The following is a 21,268-nucleotide window of genomic DNA, read 5'->3' as shown; positions in this document are numbered from 1 at the left end:
AATTATGTGATATAAGTCATCCAACTGTCTTTTTTTTTTTTTAATTTTTTTATTTTTTTCAGCATAACAGTATTCATTATTTTTGCACCACACCCAGTGCTCCATGCAATCCGTGCCCTCTACAATACCCACCACCTGGTGCCCCCAACCTCCCACCCCCCACCCCTTCAAAATTCTCAGATCGTTTTTCAGAGTCCATAGTCTCTCATGGTTCACCTCCCCTTCCAATTTCCCTCAACTCCCTTCTCCTCTCCATCTCCCCTTGTCCTCCATGCTATTTGTTATGCTCCACAAATAAGTGAAACCATATGATAATTGACTCTCTCTGCTTGACTTATTTCACTCAGCATAATCTCTTCCAGTCCCGTCCATGTTGCTACAAAACTTGGGGATTCATCCTTTCTTTCTTTTTTTTTTTTTTTTTTTTTACAGCTTTATAAACATATATTTTTATCCCCAGGGGTACAGGTCTGCGAATCGCCAGGTTTACACACTTCACAACACTCACCATAGCACATACCCTCCCCGATATCCATAACCCCACCCCCTCTCCCAACCCCCTCCCCCCATCAACCCTCAGTTTGTTTTGTGAGATTAAGAGTCACTTATGGTTTGTCTCCCTCCCAATCCCATCTTGTTTCATTTACTCTTCTCCTACCCCCTCGACCCCCCATGTTGCATCTCCTCTCCCTCATATCAGGGAGATCATATGATAGTTGTCTTTCTCCGATTGACTTATTTCGCTAAGCATGATACCCTCTAGTTCCATCCACGTCGTCGCAAATGGCAAGATTTCATTTCTTTTGATGGCTGCATAGTATTCCATTGTGTATATATACCACATCTTCTTTATCCATTCGTCTGTAGATGGACATCTAGGTTCCTTCCATAGTTTGGCTATTGTAGACATTGCTGCTATAAACATTCAGGTGCACGTGCCCCTTCGGATCACTATGTTTGTATCTTTAGGGTAAATACCCAGCAGTGCAATTGCTGAGTCATAGGGTAGTTCTATTTTCAACATTTTGAGGAACCTCCATGCTGTTTTCCAGAGTGGTTGCACCAGCTTGCATTCCCACCAACAGTGTAGGAGGGTTCCCCTTTCTCCGCATCCTCGCCAGCATCTGTCATTTCCTGACTTGTTAATTTTAGCCATTCTGACTGGTGTGAGGTGATATCTCATGGTGGTTTTGATTTGTATTTCCCTGATGCCGAGTGATATGGAGCACTTTTTCATGTGTCTGTTGGCCATCTGGATGTCTTCTTTGCAGAAATGTCTGTTCATGTCCTCTGCCCATTTCTTGATTGGATTATTTGTTCTTTGGGTGTTGAGTTTGCTAAGTTCTTTATAGATTTTGGACACTAGCCCTTTATCTGATATGTCATTTGCAAATATCTTCTCCCATTCTGTCAGTTGTCTTTTGGTTTTGTTCACTGTTTCCTTTGCTGTGCAAAAGCTTTTGATCTTGATAAAATCCCAAAAGTTCATTTTTGCCCTTGCTTCCCTTGCCTTTGGTGATGTTCCTAGGAAGATGTTGCTGCGGCTGACGTCGAAGAGGTTGCTGCCTGTGTTTTCCTCGAGAATTTTGATGGATTCCTTTCTCACATTGAGATCCTTCATCCATTTTGAGTCTATTTTCGTGTGTGGTGTAAGGAAATGATCCAATTTCATTTTTCTGCATGTGGCTGTCCAATTTTCCCAACACCATTTATTGAAGAGGCTGTCTTTGTTCCATTGGACATTCTTTCCTGCTGTGTCGAAGATGAGTTGACCATAGAGTTGAGGGTCCATTTCTGGGCTCTCTATTCTGTTCCATTGATCTATGTGTCTGTTTTTGTGCCAGTACCATGCTGTCTTGATGATGACAGCTTTGTAATAGAGGTTGAAGTCCGGAATTGTGATGCCACCAACTTTGGCTTTCTTTTTCAATATTCCTTTGGCTATTCGGGGTCTTTTCTGGTTCCATATAAATTTTAGGATTATTTGTTCCATTTCTTTGAAAAAAATGGATGGTATTTTGATAGGAATTGCATTAAATGTGTAGATTGCTTTAGGTAGCATAGACATTTTCACAATATTTATTCTTCCAATCCAGGAGCATGGAACATTTTTCCATTTCTTTGTGTCTTCCTCAATTTCTTTCATGAGTACTTTATAGTTTTCTGAGTATAGATTCTTAGTCTCTTTGGTTAGGTTTATTCCTAGGTATCTTATAGTTTTGGGTGCAATTGTAAATGGGATGGACTCCTTAATTTCTCTTTCTTCTGTCTTGTTGTTGGTGTAGAGAAATGCAACTGATTTCTGTGCATTGATTTTATATCCTGACACTTTACTGAATTCCTGTACAAGTTCTAGCAATTTTGGAGTGGAGTCTTTTGGGTTTTCCACATAGAGTATCATATCATTTGCGAAGAGTGATAGTTTGACTTCTTCTTTGCCGATTTGGATGCCTTTAATTTCCTTTTGTTGTCTGATTGCTGAGGCTAGGACTTCTAGTACTATGTTGAATAGCAGTGGTGATAACGGACATCGCTGCCGTGTTCCTGACCTTAGCGGAAAAGCTTTCAGTTTTTCTCCATTGAGAATGATATTTGCGGTGGGTTTTTCATAGATGGCTTTGATAATATTGAGGTATGTGCCGTCTGTCCCTACACTTTGAAGAGTTTTGATCAGGAAGGGATGCTGTACTTTGTCAAATGCTTTTTCAGCATCTATGGAGAGTATCATATGGTTCTTGTTCTTTCTTTTATTAATGTGTTGTATCACATTGATTGATTTGCGGATGTTGAACCAGCCTTGCAGCCCTGGAATAAATCCCACTTGGTCGTGGTGAATAATCCTTTTAACGTACTGTTGAATCCTATTGGCTAGTATTTTGGCGAGAATTTTTGCATCTGTGTTCATCAAGGATATTGGTCTGTAGTTCTCTTTTTTGTTGGGATCCTTGTCTGGTTTTGGGATCAAGGTGATGCTGGCCTCATAAAATGAGTTTGGAAGTTTTCCTTCTATTGCTATTTTTTGGAACAGTTTCAGGAGAATAGGAATTAGTTCTTCTTTAAATGTTTGGTAGAATTCCCCCGGGAAGCCGTCTGGCCCTGGGCTTTTGTTTGTTTGGAGATTTTTGATGACTGTTTCAATCTCCTTACTGGTTATGGGTCTGTTCAGGCTTTCTATTTCTTCCTGGTTCAGTTGTGGTAGTTTATATGTCTCTAGGAATGCATCCATTTCTTCCAGATTGTCAAATTTGTTGGCGTAGAGTTGCTCATAGTATGTTCTTATAATTGTCTGTATTTCTTTGGTGTTCGTTGTGATCTCTCCTCTTTCATTCATGATTTTATTTATTTGGGTCCTCTCTCTTTTCTTTTTGATAAGTCTGGCCAGGGGTTTATCAATCTTATTAATTCTTTCAAAGAACCAGCTCCTAGTTTCGTTGATTTGTTCTATTGTTTTTTTGGTTTCTATTTCATTGATTTCTGCTCTGATCTTTATGATTTCTCTTCTCCTGCTGGGTTTAGGGTTTCTTTCTTGTTCTTTCTCCAGCTCCTTTAGGTGTAGGGTTAGGTTGTGTACCTGAGACCTTTCTTGTTTCTTGAGAAAGGCTTGTACCGCTATATATTTTCCTCTCAGGACTGCCTTTGTTGTGTCCCACAGATTCTGAACTGTTGTGTTTTCATTATCATTTGTTTCCATAAATTTTTTCAATTCTTCTTTGATTTCCTGGTTGACCCATTCATTCTTTAGAAGGATGCTGTTTAGTCTCCATGTATTTGGGTTCTTTCCAAATTTCCTCTTGTTATTGAGTTCTAGCTTTAGAGCATTGTGGTCTGAAAATATGCAGGGAATGATCCCAATCTTTTGATACCGGTTGAGACTTGATTTAGGACCAAGAATGTGATCTATTCTGGAGAACGTTCCATGTGCACTAGAGAAGAATGTGTATTCTGTTGCTTTGGGATGAAATGTTCTGAATATATCTGTGATGTCCATCTGGTCCAGTGTGTCATTTAAGGCCTTGATTTCCTTGTTGATCTTTTGCTTGGATGATCTGTCCATTTCAGTGAGGGGAGTGTTAAAATCCCCTACTATTATTGTATTCTTGTCGATGTGTTTCTTTGATTTTGTTATTAATTGGTTTATATAGTTGGCTGCTCCCACGTTAGGGGCATAGATATTTAAAATTGTTAGATCTTCTTGTTGGACAGTTCCTTTGAGTATGATATAGTGTCCTTCCTCATCTCTTATTATAATCTTTGGCTTAAAATCTAATTGATCTGATATAAGGATTGCCACTCCTGCTTTCTTCTGATGTCCATTAGCATGGTAAATTCTTTTCCACCCCCTCACTTTAAACCTGGAGGTGTCTTCGGGTGTAAGATGAGTTTCTTGTAGGCAACATATAGATGGTTTTTGTTTTTTTATCCATTCTGATACCCTGTGTCTTTTGATTGGGGCATTTAGCCCATTAACATTCAGGGTAAGTATTGAGAGATATGAATTTAGTGCCATTGTATTGCCTGTAAGGTGACTGTTATTGTATATTGTCTCTGTTTCTTTATGATCTACTACTTTGAGGGTCTCTCTTTGCTTAGAGGACCCCTTTCAATATTTCCTGTAGAGCTGGTTTGGTATTTGCAAATTCTTTCAGTTTTTGTTTGTCCTGGAAGCTTTTAATCTCTCCGTCTATTTTCAATGATAGCCTAGCTGGATATAGTATTCTTGGCTGCATGTTTTTCTCATTTAGTGCTCTGAATATATCATGCCAGCTCTTTCTGGCCTGCCAGGTCTCTGTGGATAAGTCTGCTGCCAATCTAATATTTTTACCATTGTACGTTACAGACTTCTTTTCCCGGGCTGCTTTCAGGATCTTTTCTTTGTCACTAAGACTTGTCAATTTTACTATTAGGTGACGGGGTGTAGACCTATTCTTATTGATTTTGAGGGGGGTTCTCTGAACCTCCTGGATTTTGATGCTTGTTCCCTTTGCCATATTGGGGAAATTCTCTCCAATAATTCTCTCCAATATACCTTCTGCTCCCCTCTCTGTTTCCTCTTCTTCTGGAATCCCAATTATTCTAATGTTGTTTCGTCTTATGGTGTCACTTATCTCTCGAATTCTCCCCTCGTGGTCCAGTAGCTGTTTGTCCCTCTTTTGCTCAGCTTCTTTATTCTCTGTCATTTGGTCTTCTATATCGCTAATTCTTTCTTCTGCCTCATTTATCCTAGCAGTGAGAGCCTCCATTTTTGATTGCACCTCATTAATAGCTTTTTTGATTTCAACTTGGTTAGATTTTAGTTCTTTTATTTCTCCAGAAAGGGCTTTTATATCTCCCGAGAGGGTTGCTTTAATATCTTCCATGCCTTTTTCAAGCCCGGCTAGAACCTTGAGAATCATCATTCTGAACTCTAGATCTGACATATTACCAATGTCTGTATTGATTAGGTCCCTAGCCTTTGGTACTGCCTCTTGTTCTTTTTTTGGTTGTGAATTTTTCCGCCTTGTCATTTTGTCCAGATAAGAGTTTATGAAGGAGCAAGTAAAATACTAAAAGGGTGGCAGGAAAATATGCTTTAGCCAAATCAGAAGAGATCCTGAATTGTGAGGGGGGAGAAAGGGGATAAAAAGGGGCTCAGAAAGAAAGAAAGAAAAAAAACTATTAAAAAAAAGAAAGCCGATAAAGAAATAAATATAAAAAGAGGAAAAAATATATATATATTAGATAAACTATTTAAAAAACGTTAAAAAAAAGAAAATGGTAAAAGTTAAAAAAAATTTAGCAGAAGAAGAGAAAAAGAAAAAAAATTGAAAAAGAAAAAAAAAATTAAATTAACTGCAAGGCTAAAAAATCATGGGGAGAAAGCCATGAGTTCCGTGCTTTGCTTTCTTCTCCTCTGGAATTCCGCCGTTCTCCTTGGTAGGTGAACTTGGTCCTGGCTGGGTTTCCCGTAGATCTTCTGGGGGAGGGGCCCGTTGTAGTGATTCTCAAGCGTCTTTGCCCCAGGCGGAGTTGCACCGCCCTTACCCGGGGCCGCGCTGAGTCATCCGCTCGGGTTTGCTTTCGGGAGCTTTTGTTCCCTGAGCGCTTTCCGTAGAGTCCGGAGGACGGGAATAAAGATGGCGGCCTCCCGGTCTCCGGCCCGGAGGAGCCGAGAGCCCGGGGCCCCACTCCTCAGTGCGCCCTCAGAGAACAGTGCCAAATGACTCTCGTCACCCTGGCCTCCGGCCGCGCTCCGAGCTGACCGAGCCTGCGACCGGTTCAAGGCAACCCCGAGCTGAGAGTCACTCCTCGGCTCTGTCTCTGCAGCCGGCTTCCCCGTTCTAATACCGGTAAGCTCTGCGACACTGAGACACCCCCGATCCTTCTGCGACCCTGCGGGACCTGAGGCCGCACTTACCCCGCCTGGGCTTCACCCCAGTTAAGCCTCTGGAGCGATGTCCCTCAGCAGAACAGACTTTTAAAAGTCCTGATTTTGCTCCATTGCTCCGCCGCTCGCCGGGAGCCGGCCCCTCCCCCCGCGGTCTATCTTCCCGTCGCTTTGGATTCACTTCTCCGCCAGTCCTACCTTGCAGAAAGTGGTTGATTTTCTGTTTCTGGAATTGCTGTTCTTCTCTTCAATCTCCCGTTGGATTTGTAGGTGTTTGCAATCTTTAGATAAGCTATTTAGCTGATCTCCCGCTACCCGAAGTAGTCTCAGCCTGCTACTTCTCCGCCATCTTGACTCCTCCCCCCAACTGTCTTTTTTCCTTAGAAATTATTTTGTCTATTTTAGGTTCTTTACATCCTTATGCAAATTTGAGCATTAGTTTATGGGTTTCTACAAAAAGCCTACAAAAACTTTGATAGGAATTGCATTTAATTTATAAATAAAATGTCATGATATTTGCCATCATGATACTATTTATTTAAACCTTCAGCCTGTGGTCATAGAATGTTTCTCCTTTTATTCCTTCGATTTTATTCAGTAGTATTTTGCAAATGTCAGTGTCTTACCTGCCTTGCATATCCTTAATTACATTTTTAAAATGCATTTTATTTATTTGAACTTGCTGTGAATGGAATTATGTTCTTATTGTCATATAAAAATTTAATTCTGTATGTTTCCCTCATATCCTGGGATCTCACCGAACTTGTTTATTCTAGTTGCTTTTAGTGTGGATTCTCTGAAAATTTCTATATACCTTTCTAGTTTCTATGAACTATGCCATCTGTGAATAAAGACTTTCACTTCTTTCTTTCCAATCTGGATGTTATTAAAATTTTTTTTAAAGATTTTATTTATTTATTTGACAGAGAGAGATCACAAGTAGATGGAGAGGCAGGCAGAGAGAGAGAGAGGGAAGCAGGCTCCCTGCTGAGCAAAGAGCCCGATGTGGGACTCGATCCCAGGACCCTGAGATCATGACCTGAGCCGAAGGCAGCGGCTTAACCCACTGAGCCACCCAGGCGCCCCTGGATGTTATTAATTTTTGTTTTTAGTTTAGTACACTGGCTAAATCTCCAGTACAGTGCTGCATAGAACCAATGAGCGCACATGTCCTTGCCTTGTTCTCGAATCTAGAAAGAAAGCCTTTAGACTCTCACCACTAAGTATTATGGTAGCTGTGGACTTTTCATAGATGTCTGCATCAGGTTAAGAAAGATACATTTTTTTCTCAATTTATTGAGACTTTTTACCATGAAATTATTTGGATTTTTTCAGATGCTCTTATGATCCATTGAGATAACTGGTTGTGTGTGTGTGTGTGTGTGTGTGTGTGTGTGTGTGTTTCACTTTATACTATTAATGTGGTGTATAACTTAATTTTACATAATTAAGTGATTAAATGATTAAACTAATCTTGGATTTGGGAGATGTATCTTGCTTTCTTATGGAGTATCATCGCTTTATATGGTGCTGGGAAGTTTGCCTTTTGCCTTTTTTTCTTACGATTTTACTAGTTCTTGAAAGAAAGTGTGTGAGCCAGAGGTGGGGGAGGGAGAGAGAGGGAAGAGAGAGAAAGAGAATCTTAAGTAGACTCCAACCAGAGCCAGACAGGGAGCTCAGTCTCATGACCCCAAGATCGTGACTTGAGTTGAAACCAAGAGTCAGACCCTTAACCACCTGAGCCACCATGTGCCCCATGCTTTTTTTTTTTTCCTAATAATTTTTGTGTATATATTTATGACAGATTTACTCTATAGTTTTCTGGCAGATAAGTTCTCCTTATCTGGTTTTCATAACAGGATAATTCTGGCCTTATAGAATAACTTGGGAAGTCTTTCCACCTCCTCTGTTACTGAAAGTGTGTGGAGGAATGGCATTATTTTGTTAATGTTTGATAGAGTTTACTCTTGAAGTCACAGGGAATGGGTGGGCTGCTTTTTTTATAGAAAGCTTTTAAATTAATAATTCAGTCACTTTATTTGTTTTTAGGTCTATTCAGATTTTCTTTTTTTTTTTTTTAAGATTTTATTCATTTATTTGACAGAGAGAGATCACAAGCAGGCAGAGAGGCAGTCAGAGAGAGAGGAGGAAGCAGGCTCCCCGCCGAGCAGAGAGCCTGATGCGGGGCTCGATCCCAGGACCCTGAGATCATGACCTGAGCCGAAGGCAGCGGCTTAACCTACTGAGCCACCCAGGCGCCCCAGATTTTCTATTCCTCTTCTAGTCAGTGTTAATAAATTCTAGTCAGTGTTAATAAATTGTGTCTAGAAAGTTTTCCATTTATCTAAGTTCTCTTAATTGTTGGCGAATACAGAGCTCATAATACTGTCTTTTATCCTTCTTAATTTTATTAGGGTTGGTAGTCATATTCCTTCTGTAGTTATTGATTTTGGTAATTTGTGGATTATCTTTTTTTGAAGTTAAAGAGTTGTCATGTTGCTGATCTATTCTTAGGATCAACTTTTAGTTTTATTGATTTTTTTTCTGTTGTGTTTCATTCATTTCTGCTATAATCTTAATTTTTTTCTGCTTGCTTTCTGTTTGATTTTCTTTTTTTCTGATTTCTTAAGGGGAAAACTTAGTGTTTTTTTTTAAACTTGATTATTGATGTAACAGTTTATTGTTTTATGATATAGACATTAAATGCCTATAAATTTTTCTTTAAGCACTCCTTTAACTGCATTTCAGAAATTCACAAATATTGTTGTTCTTATTTACTTTACAGTATTTTGTAATTTTCCTTATGTTTTCTTCTCTGGCCCTTGTGTTATTTAGAAACACTGGGTTGTTTAACTTCCAGATACTTGAAAATTTCATGGATTTCTTTTTGTTGCTGTTTTCTGATTTAATTTCACTATAGTCTAGAACATAGATTTAATAATTTAATCCCTTTAAATTTATTAACCTTTGTTATTTGGTCTATTTGAGAGACTGTTCCATATGTGCTTCAGAGGTTTTTCTGTGGTGTGTCAGTGAGGTTGAATGGGCTGATATTGTTGTATACTCATCTACAGACACAGTGACTTCCCATCTATTTATTTTATCAATTATTGAGAGTGGAGTATTGAAATATTCAAGTTTTACTGTTTAGTTGCTTATTCTTTAAATCCTGTCAGTTTTTGCTTCTTGTATTTTGAAGCTCTGTGGTTAGATGCATATGCATATGTAATTAATTGGTAACAGCTTCCTAAAGTATTGACCCCATTATCACTATTAAGTGTCTCTTTTTCTCTCTGTAATACTCACTTAAAAAAAAATATTTTATTATTTATTTGAGAGAGAGAGAGCATGAGTAGGGAGAAGGGAGGAAGAGGGAGAGAGAGGATCTTAAGCAGACTCCCTACTGAACATGGAGCCCAACATGGGGCTGGATCCCAGGACCCTGAGATCATGACCTGAGCCAAAATCAAGAGTCCGATGCCTCACCGACTGTGCCAAGCAGATACAATATATACGCCTCCTGCTTACCCCCCCATCTCTTTCTAAATAAAGAAATAAATATTTAAATTGGTCATTTGCTAATTATTATCTCTTTCTTTTGTGTATTTTGTACCTCTGATCCTCTTTTACTACCTCCTATATTTTAAATGTGTATTCTAGTGTACTATTCTTTTTTCTCCAATACTTACACAATGTACTTTTTCAATGGTGACTATATAGGGATTGTATTATTATGCATCTGAATTTATCACACTCTAACTTAGATATATTTTAACTTAATTTTTATGAATTATAGAAAATTTGTTCTAACGTATTTTATTCTCTACCTCATTCTGTTCATATAGATTACATCTCCATGAATAATTACCCAACAATAGTCTTATTTATTACTCTCTGCCTTTGAAAGAACTTAAGAGAAATGGGAAATAATACACTTATAGTCTTTCATATTAACCCACATCTTGTTCATATCCAGTTCTCTTCATTTGTTCCTGTCGGTTTGAATTATATCTGATGGACTTACTTTAGTATTTCTCATAAGGCACTTTGTTAGCAATGAATCTCTCTTGTTTATCTGAGATTGTTTATCTGAGATTTTATTTTAATATTTGGAACATAATTTTTCTGGATATAGTGTGTTTGCCTTGACAGTTCATTATTTACTTTCCTATATTTTTTCATCTCTTGTATTTGAATGTAATTTCTCACTGCCTTCTTTTTTTTCCCCCTTAGGGTCTTTTTCCCCCCAGTTTTTATTTAAATTACAATCAGTTAAGATGCAGGGTAATATTAGTTTCAGGTGTAAAATTTAGTGATTCACACTTATATACGACAGCTGGTGCTCATCACAAGTAGTGACTCATTAATCCCATCACCTATTTAACTCAATCCCGCCACCTCAGCTCTGGTAACCAATAGTGTGTTTTCTACAGTTAGGAGTACGTTTCTTGCTTTCTTTTTCCTCCCATGATCATTTGTTTCTTAAATTCCACTTATGAGTGAAATCATATGGAATTTGTCTTTCTCTGACTTATCTCACTTAGCGTAGTACTCTCTAGCTCTATCCATGCCATTGCAAATGGCAAAATTTCAATCTTTTTTGATGGCTGAGTGATATTCCTCTGTGTGTGTGTTTATCAGTCTTCTTTATCCATTCATCAGTCAGTGAACATTTGGGCTCTTTCCTTAATTTGGATATTGTTGATACTCTGCCTTCTGAACTCCATTATTTTACATAAAAGTCAACTTTAAAATGTATTGATTTTCTCCTATATATATAGATTTTTTTTTTTTTTACTGCTTTCAAGAATTTCTCTGGTTCTTTAGCTTTCACCAATTTCTCTATATTAAATCTATGTATTTGTGTGTTAATATTCATCCTATTTGGGCTTGGTTGAGCTATTTGAATGTTATGTGTTAATGCTGTTTATCAATTTTAGGATTCTTCAGCCATTGTTTCCTCAAATATTTTTCTCTTCTTTTCTCTGTTCTCTCCTTCTGGGTCTTGTGTTAAATTTGTATCAGTATGTTTGATGTTGTTCTTCAGGTCTCTGAGGCTTTGTTAATTTTTTCAAAAATTTTTTCCGATTGGATAATTTCTATTGATATGGCCTCCATTTTTAAAAAGATCCTTCCTTCTTTCTCTTTTCTTTTCCCTTCCCTTCCTGTCCCTTTTCTTTCTTTTTCTTTTCTTTCTATTTGATAGCATGAGCAGGGAGAGGGACAGAGAGGGAGAGAGAGGAAGATGGAAAGAATCTCAGGCAAACTCCAGAATTGAGCGTGGAGATCAATGCAGGGCTTGATCTCATGACTTAGAGATCATGATCTGAACTGAAACAGTCACTTAACCAACTGCTCTACCCAGATGCCCTGATAAGTTTCTTAAATATGAGTGAAATAATATAGCACTTTTCCTTCTCTGTCTTATTTCACTTATCATAATACCCTCTATGTCCATCCATATTGTCCAAATACATGCTCTCATTCTTTTTCCTGGCCACGTAATATTCAAGTGTGTTTCTTATCAATTAATCTGTTCATTGACACTTAGGTTGCTTTTATGTTTTGGCTCTTGTAAATAATGCTGCAGTAAACGTAGAGGTGCATATATCTTTTTGAGTTAGTGTTTTTGTTTTCTCTGGGTAAATACCCAATAGTGAAATTGTTGGATCATATAGTATTTCAATTTTTAATTTTTTCAAGAATCTCCATAGTATTGTCCACAGTAACTACACCGGTTTTGCATTCCCACCAATAGCACATGAGTGTTCTTTTTGTCTACATCCTTTCCAATACTCGTTTCTTATGTTTTTGTTACATTTTGACAGGTAGGAGGTGACATCTTATTGTGGCTTTTGATTTGCAGTTCCCTGATGAGTGAGGTTGAGCATTTTTATGTATCTGTTAGCCATCTAGACGTCTTCTTTGGAGAAATGTCTATACATGTCTTTTGTCTACTTTTAATTGAATTATTCATTATGTGTGTGTGTCTTGTATAATTTATTTATATATTTTGGATACAAACCCTTTATTGGATATGTCATTTGCAAATATATTTTCCAATTCCTTAGGTCTCCTTTTAGTTGTGCTATTTCCTTTGCTGTGCATAAGCTTTTTATTTTGATGTAGTCCCTATAGTTTACTTTTGTATTTATTTCCCTTGCTTCAGGAGAAAGTTAGTAAAATGTTGCTATAGCAAATGTCAGAAAAATTACTGCCAGTGCTCTCTTCTAGGATATTCATGGTTTCAGGTTTTATTTTGTTTTTTTTTTTTGTTTTTTTGTTTTTTTTTTTCTCCCCTCTGGGCAGAATTTTAATCACACATGCTTTATATAATCTGTACACAGGACATAAACAACTTACAGAACAGTAAATCTGAAATCAAATGTACATGTTGATACTTGCTTCTGAGATATGGTATGATTTGGACACCCATCTAGAAGGAAAATGTCATTTCTCTACTCAATACTACATTTAAGGAAGTAAATGATCTCTACATCTTCCATCACCCACTGGGTTATGTACTCTTAGCCTCATCCATGATAACCTCACACCAGGTCATCTTTGAACCAGCCCTCTGCTCTTCTACAAATACCAACTTTTCATGCCTCCCAGGGCTCCAGTTTCCATACATGAATAATTCTTGATGTCCCCTTGTGGGTTCCTGGGTTAAAATGCCCACTGTCTATTGCTTTTCTCTCCAAAAGTTATTCACTGTTTTCCCTCTTTTTTTTTTTTTAATTTATTTCTTTTCAGCGTAACAGAATTCATTGTTTATGCACCACACCCAGTGCTCCATGCAATCCGTGCCCTCCATGATACCCACCACCTGGCTCCCCCAACCTCCTACTCCCCGCCCCTTCAAAACCCTCAGATTGTTTTTCAGAGTCCATAGTCTCTTATGGTTCACCTCCCCTTCCAATTTCCCTCAACTCCCTTCTCCTCTCCATCTCCCTGTGTCCTCCATGCTATTTGTTATGCTCCACAAATAAGTGAAACCATATGATAATTGACTCTCTCTGCTTAACTTATTTCACTCAGCATACTCTCTTCCAGTCCCATCCATGTTGCTACAGAAGATGGGTATTCATCCTTTCTGATGGAGGCATAATACTCCATAGTGTATATGGACCACATCTTCCTTATCCATTCATCTGTTGAAGGGCATCTTGGTTCTTTCCACAGTTTGGTGTCCGTGGCCATTGCTGCTATAAACATTGGGGTACAGATGGCCCTTCTTTTCACTACATCTGTATCTTTGGGGTAAATATCCAGTGCAATTCCAGGGTCAGAGGAAAGCTCTATTTTTAATTTCTTAAGGAATCTCCACACTGTTCTCCAAAGTGGCTGCACCAACTTGCATTCCCACCAACAGTGTAAGAGGGTTCCCCTTTCTGCGCATCCTCTCAAACACACGTTGTTTCCTGTCTTGCTAATTTTGGCCATTCTAACTGGTGTAAGGTGGTATCTCAATGTGGTTTTAATTTGAATCTCCCTGATGGCTAGTGATGATGAACATTTTTTCATGTGTCTGTTAGCCATTTGTATGTCTTCTTTGGAGAAGTGTCTGTTCATGTCTTCTGCCCATTTTTTGATATGATTATCTGTTTTGTGTGTGTTGAGTTTGAGAAGTTCTTTATAGATCCTGGATATATCAACCTTTTGTCTGTACTGTCATTTGCAAATATTTTCTCCCATTCCATGGGTTGCCTCTTTGTTTTGTTGACTGTTTCCTTTGCTGTACAGAAGCTTTTGATCTTGATGAAGTCCCAAAAGTTCATTTTTGCTTTTGTTTCCTTTGCCTTTGGAGACATATCTTGAAAGAAGTTGCTGTGGCTGATATCAAAGAGGTTACTGCCTATATTCTCCTCTAAGATTCTGATGGATTCCTGTCTCACGTTGAGGTCTTTTATCCATTTCGAGTTTATCTTAGTGTACGGTGTAAGAGAATGGTCGAGTTTTATTCTTCTACATATAGCTGTACAATTTTCCCAGCACCATTTATTGAAGAGACTGTCTTTTTTCCTATTTTTATTTTTAGGTCTTTAATCTATTTTGAATTTATTTTTTGTGTTTGGTGTTAGAAAGTAATCCTTCAGGGGCACCTGGGTGGTTCAGTGGGTTAAGCCTTTGCCTTCGGCTCAGGTTATGATCTCAGGGTCTTGGGATCGAGCCCCACATCGGGCTCTCTGCTCAGCAGAGAGCCTGCTTCCCCCTCTCTCTCTACCTGCCTCTCTGCCTACTTGTGATCCCTCTTTCTCTGTGTCAAATAAATAAATAAAAAATCTTAAAAAAATAAAAGAAACTAATCCTTCATTGTTTTGCATGTAGCTGTCCAGTTTTCCCAGTACCATATATTGAAAATACTGTCTTTTCCTCATTGTATAGTCTTGCCTCCTTTATCATAGATTAATTGACCATATAAGTATGTTTATTCCTGGGCTGTATATTTGGTTCCATAAACTTTGTGAATATTTCTGTGTGAGTACCATACTGTTTTGATAACTACAGCTTTATAGCATATCTTGAAATCTGGTATTGTGAAACCTGCAACTTTGTTCTTCTTTCTCAGGATTGCTTTGGTTTTGGGGAGATTTCTGTAATCTGTACAAATATTGTTATTCTTTGTTCTAGTTATGTGAAAAATGCTCTTGGTATTTTGATAGGAATTGTATTGAATCTGTAGATTGCTTCAGGTAATATGGACATTTTAACAATATTAATTCTTCCAATCTGTAAGCATAAACTATCTTTCCCTGTGTTTGTGTTATCTTAAATGTCTTTCATCAGTGTTTTATAGTTTTCAGAGTACAGGTCTTGCACCTCCATGGTTGTTTACTCATAGGTATTTTATTCTTCTTGATGCAGTTTGAGTGTGTGTGTATAATACATATATAATTTTCTTTGTTATCTAAACCAGTTTTTTTATCTTCTGCTTCTAGTATCCTGCAAAGTCAGCAACATATCATTACAATGTAAGGAAATCCACTGTGTGTACTTTTTTAACCCTTTTCTCGTAATAAGTGAATGTTATCTAATAAACTCTAGTGCTCTCTTCCTCATTTTTGACACGTAACACAGTCTTACTGAGTTTTCTTTATGTATTTATTTTTCCCCAAACCTCATTCCTATTCATGCTCTTTCAAATTATTTAATCTGAATTAAAACAGTGTTGTGTTTGTCATTTTCATGATAATTATTTTATTGGTATCTTTTTCTCTGTCAATAATAGAGTTTTCACAAATTCACACAGAAATGGAATTATAAGTTTTGTTTTTCATTTTTCTTAGTTCTCTAGATACTTTGAAAATATCTGAATTCTGCCAGCAATAGTTTATCTAAAATAAAACATGTTACTGCATTGGAACTTTACAATTAAATTTTAAAATACTGGTCTTGAAATTCTCAGAATAGTTCATGGTTCTGGCCTGCCATGTATCATATGAACATGAACGTGCCAGGTGAACATATTTTAGGGAGTCCCTAGAACATTATGTTCCCAGTTTTATAAATAGGTAAGGTGTTTTTATTTTGTTTGTACCTGTATTCAAGAGGAATACTTGTGCAGCTAATGATTTGCTGTGTTTTGATAATTTTCTTTACAATGATTAATTGTGGGAATTTTTGTCATTACATGTTAAGATCCCAACTTTTTAAAAGACAACCTGCAGGGGGCCTGGGTGGCTCAGTTGGTTAAGCGTCTGTCTTTGGCTCAGGTCATGATCCCAGGGGTCCTGGCAACAAGTCCTGCATTGGGCTCCCTTCTCATCAGGGAGCCTGCTTCTCTCTCTTCCACTCTTCCTGCTTGTGTTTCCTCTCTCGCTGTATCTCTCTCTTTCAAATATATAAGTAAAATTAAAAAAAAAAAAAGACAATCTGCAGACTAAATAAATGGGTCTAAAGTACTGCTTTAAAAGTTCTGTTTTAGACTTAGAATATGATAAAACAAATTTCAATTTATTGGTCTCATTCCAAAAGAGAAGCAGAGACACATCTGCCATAGTACTAATGTTGTTTGAGATTTTATTTTTAATTTAACAAATTTAAATTCGGTGCTCTTCATCCAACATACCCACCATTTAGCATTTCTTGGATAACAAAATTTGAAAAACTATATATAGCTCACTACCAGTTTTAAAATAAGTAACCTGAAATCATTCCAGAATATTTTAAGACAAATTTGGCAAAGAGTTTATTTTGTAAAATAGCATGGAACTTTGTGTAGGTTTAAAAATAATTTTAGAATTAGTTACAGATAATTTAATGTTTGTCATTCTTTCTTGGGGGCAAATATTTTAAATCTTAAGACAGGCAGAGTACCACAGTGCTGACCACATACTATTATGCAGTTTTCATTGTTTCCAGTCAAGTTATTGTGCCCTACTATGTAGCTAGATTTATTCTAGTATCCAGGTCTCAATTTCAAAGATTCTAATTTTAATCTTATGAACTATATTTGGTCAGGACATTTTGAGTATTCAAACTTAAAAGAACCTATCTTATAGTATCTACTCAATATCACCATTCATAGTTCAAATGGTTACTTATATTCCATATATATGTGTGTATATGTATAAATATATAATCTGATCCAGTTTTTAATTCACTTGGTATTTTTACTGTCACTGGAAGATAACCTGAATGTAAAATTACAGTATGATCCTGCTTCTGTGTGGGCATATCCAGCACAATGCAGGAAAAAAAAAAGACTTGAAGGAAATATTAGTTGTGTTAATAGTTGTTATTGGGAGTGGCAGCGTTTTGACTAGTTTTGATTTTTCTCCTTTATATATTTTCTAATTTATCTTTTGCGATGTACCAGTACCTCTTATTTTGACAAGTTTTGATTTTTCTTCTTATATATAAATATTTTCTGCTTAGGAAAATATTTTTAGGATTGGTTTTGATTTTTCTTTACATAATGTCTAACTTATATGCAGTGAGATATTCTTACTTCTCTATTTAGAAAATAAGTATTTTCAACTTGCTTAAAAATAATTTAGCTCTCATAACAATGTCTATAGTGTCTATACTTACAAGTGCTAGTAGAATTGCAAACTCAAAACTGTAAATCATAGAAACCTATTTTGCATTAGTTGGCATCTCAAGAGTAAATGTTAATAAATACTCTAATACTCAGTATACTTGAAAAAATCATTTCTCAAAGTACTTTATAACCACATTAAAATGGTTTTATCTCATAATTTATATTCATGAATTAATCTCTGATACATAAATAAAAGAAAAAAGTATAAAAAAGGAAAGGAATTTTACTTTTACTCCTGATATTTATGAGTGCTTATTTTTCATCAAGTATATTTTATTTTAAAATAACATATTATACCTAACAATCACCAGCGGAAAATAACAAAATGCATCTTGGGTCTTACTCCCAGAGATTCTGCTTAAGAAAGTCTGAATTAGAAACCAAGAATCTATGGTTTATATGTGCACCCACATGATTTTGGTGCAGGTGATCCAACAGATGATAATAGATTATTCTTTTCCTCTCTTATTCCTCAGCTAGATCTATGGTCTCCAAGGTATAATGACTACATCCCCAGCAATTGCACAATGCAACCCACTAGGATGAAGGAAAAGGAAGTTAGAATTTCTATTTATATCTCCATCTCATTTCCTTAAGTTCTATTTCTATATGTTTCATAATGTATATAATTACTGATATAGTAGTATGTATTATTTCTGTACGTTTTATGATGTATATAATTCTTGATATGTAGTATAATAAATACAAACATAAACATTTTTCAAAATTACTTTTAAACAGCATATAAATTGTTTAGCACATTGGTCTCTGGTATTGTCGCTTTTTTGATGCTGTATTAAATGTTTTATATTTCAAAAATAGATGATAGACCCCTTATAATCAAGTGACAACTGTATTTTTATATGTGTGCTTATCTGCCCCCTTTGTCCTTGTTACCAGGTAATGCTTTTCCTTGGACTATCAGCTTGCATCATTTCAGCATGTATACCCTTTTCAGTAAACAAGTGACACTTTGCCTTGTGGAACCAATGGGTTGTACCTCTACTCTAGCTGTTACATCTCAAAAACTACTCGCTACAGGACCTGATACAAGGCATTCATTTGTTGTCTGTCTCCATGTTGATCTAGAGTCACTTCAGATAAAATGCTCGAACCCTCAGGTTAGTATAGTTGATTTATGAAAGGAAATTTAAAATAATGTGATTTAAGGACAATTGTGAATTTTATAAAGGTTTCTCTTCTGTTTAGTGTCCTGAATGATTTTTCACAGAGCCATCAAGATCAGAATGGTTAGATTAAGAATTGCTTTGAAGCTCTCTCAAGTTTTGTTACTTAAACTCTTCTGAAAATGTAATGGTGGCAGCATAAATGCATCTTTTGGCTGAAAGAATGAAATCAGTTGCAGGTATAAAGTGTTTAAACACTGAAGGATTGCTTTATTATCAACCTGGAAGAGTCTTTTAACATAATCAAATACAATTTCAACAAGATTCTCACTCAGAACTTCTTCTGCTCTATACATAATATTTTTTAAAAAGCACTGTTTACTACTTAAGAAATATATTTTACTAATCTCGTAACATTTCATTTGGTATGGGCCAAGGGTGTTGAATTCTGTAGTGTTACAATGTAATATGAATTCCAGTCTCCCAGATTTATACAAATTATTGTGTATAGTTAACTTGTTTCTTTAACCTTAATAAGCAGACTGTGGTATACTTTCTACATAGATTGTCAGTGTTGAATACCGCTGAAATTATATTTTTAAAAAATTATTTTTAGGGGCGCCTGGGTAGCTCAGTGGGTTAAAGCCTCTGCCTTTGGCTCGGGTCATGATCCCAGGGTCCTGGGATCGAGCCCCACATTGGGCTCTCTGCTCAGCGGGGAGCCTGCTTCCCCCTCTCTCTCTGCTTCCCTCTCTGCCTACTTGTGATCTCTGTCAAATAAATAAATAAAAAATCTTAAAAAAAATTATTTTTAGATAGGTATTCGATCTGACAGGTCAATATTGATAAATCTGTGTTTATTTCAGCATTATTGGTTATAAGCCATTAATTAAGCTCATTTTTAGACTGCATTTTTTTTAAAGTGGGTTCAAATATTATTTCATATTTTATACAGCCTCCTTACTGATATCATCCTCCTTTCTCCTCTTCTTCCTCCCTGGTTAATGGAGGATTAAAGGGACCTAATGGCTGCCAGATTTCTAAATATCATGTGAACTGGTACAGTGTAAACTCTAATTAGACTATGAAAGATTTTCAACATATAATCTTCTAAAATAACTACTAAAAATAAAATGTAAAAATACAAAGAGATATGGCTAAGAGATGTATTAAAATGGAATACCAAAAATATTCAAATGATCTTAAAAAAAAAGTCAGGAAATGGTAACAGAGTTTAAAAACTGGATAGAAACAGAAATGAAATTTTATCATTTGCAACGACATAAATGGAGCTATAGTCTGTTATGCTAAGTGAAATAAGTAAGTCAGAGAAAGACAATACCATATGATTTTATTTATATGTGGAATTTAAGGAACAAAGCAGGTGAACATAGGGGAAGGGGGGAAAAAAAGAGGGAGGCAAACCATAAAAGACTCTTAACTATAGAGAACAAACTGAGGATTAGTGGAGTGTAGGCAGGCAGGGCATGGGCTAAGTGGGTGATGGGTTTTAAGGGGGGTACTTGTTGTGAGGAGCCCTGGGTGTTATATATATGTAAGTGATGAATCACTGAATTCTGCTGAAACCAGTATTACCCTGTATGTCAAAAAATTAGTATTTAAATAAAAACTTGTAACATAAATAAATAAATAAAATGATAGAGCTGAGCTATTCTCACCAATAATGTTAAATGTTAATGATGTTAACTAGGAGTGTTTAGATCATGAGTTAGCAAACAAAAACCTGCAGGCCAAAAACCCAGTTTTTATATTTTGTCTGAGGTTGCTATTATGCAGAATTAAGTAGCAGCCCCAGAAAACAGTATGGCTCACAAAGCCTAGAGTATTTACTATCTGACTCTTTAGCAGAAAGTTTGCTGACCTTTGGTCCAGCTATTCCTATTAAAAGGCAGAGATTTATAGAGTAAGACTCCACTGTATATTGCTTCAAAGAGAAGCACTTGAAATATAAAGAAACAGATACAAATAAATGCATAGGAACAGTATACCATACAGACAGTGTAAGATGGCTGGACTTGCTTATTTTAATATCAAATAAACTAAAGAAAAAGGGTATTTTTTTTTTTTAAGATTGTATTTATTTGACAGAGAGACCAAAATAGGCAGAGAGGCAGGTGACGAGGTGGGTGGGGGGTGAGGGGTGGTTGGGTGGGGGTGTACAAAATTACAGCTCCCTGCTGAGCAGAGAGCCTGACAATGGGCTTGATCCCAGGACCCTTAGATCATGAACCTGAGCTGAAGGCAGAGGCTTAACCTACTGAGCCACCCATGTGCCCCAAGAAAAAGGGTATTACCAGAGATAAATAATGACATGAAACAAAAATGGGTGGAATTAAAGAAAAAACAGATGATTCTATTCAGTACTGCATAGTAGGAACTTTTTTTCACAATCTCAGCAGTTATAAAGCAACTAGAAGAAAAATAAATAACCACACACAGTAGGGAAGTTTATAACACCTTTCTCAGCAATTGATAAAGCAACCAGATAAAAGTAAATAATTGGAGATCTAGAAGAATGAAAAATACTACACACTCATCTTGATCTAATTGACATTTATGGAACACTGTATCTAACAAACGTGGACTACATGTTTTTTTCAGATGTTCATTGTCTCACTTTGTTTACAAGATCAAAATAAAGTATATTATCTAATCATAATCAAAATGTATTAGAAATCAGTAATAAACTGTAGAAAAACTGTATATATC

General features: G+C 36.5%; 1 protein-coding gene across 5 annotated transcripts in view; it reads left to right on the top strand.

Annotated features, from left to right (window-relative positions):
- Positions 1-21,268, top strand: part of VPS13B (vacuolar protein sorting 13 homolog B) — a 763,452-nt gene that overhangs the window by 380,988 nt on the left and 361,196 nt on the right. For all 5 annotated transcript variants that reach the window (XM_047723595.1, XM_047723597.1, XM_047723594.1 and 2 more), the window contains one exon: positions 18,312-18,532. In XM_047723595.1, coding sequence (XP_047579551.1) covers positions 18,312-18,532 — 221 coding nt within the window. The remainder of the gene's footprint in view (positions 1-18,311; positions 18,533-21,268) is intronic.

This window comes from Lutra lutra, chromosome 4 (genome assembly GCF_902655055.1).
Source record: "Lutra lutra chromosome 4, mLutLut1.2, whole genome shotgun sequence".
In the NCBI taxonomy this organism is placed as follows: Eukaryota; Metazoa; Chordata; class Mammalia; order Carnivora; family Mustelidae; genus Lutra; species Lutra lutra.
This window is presented reverse-complemented; position numbering and strand designations above follow the sequence as displayed.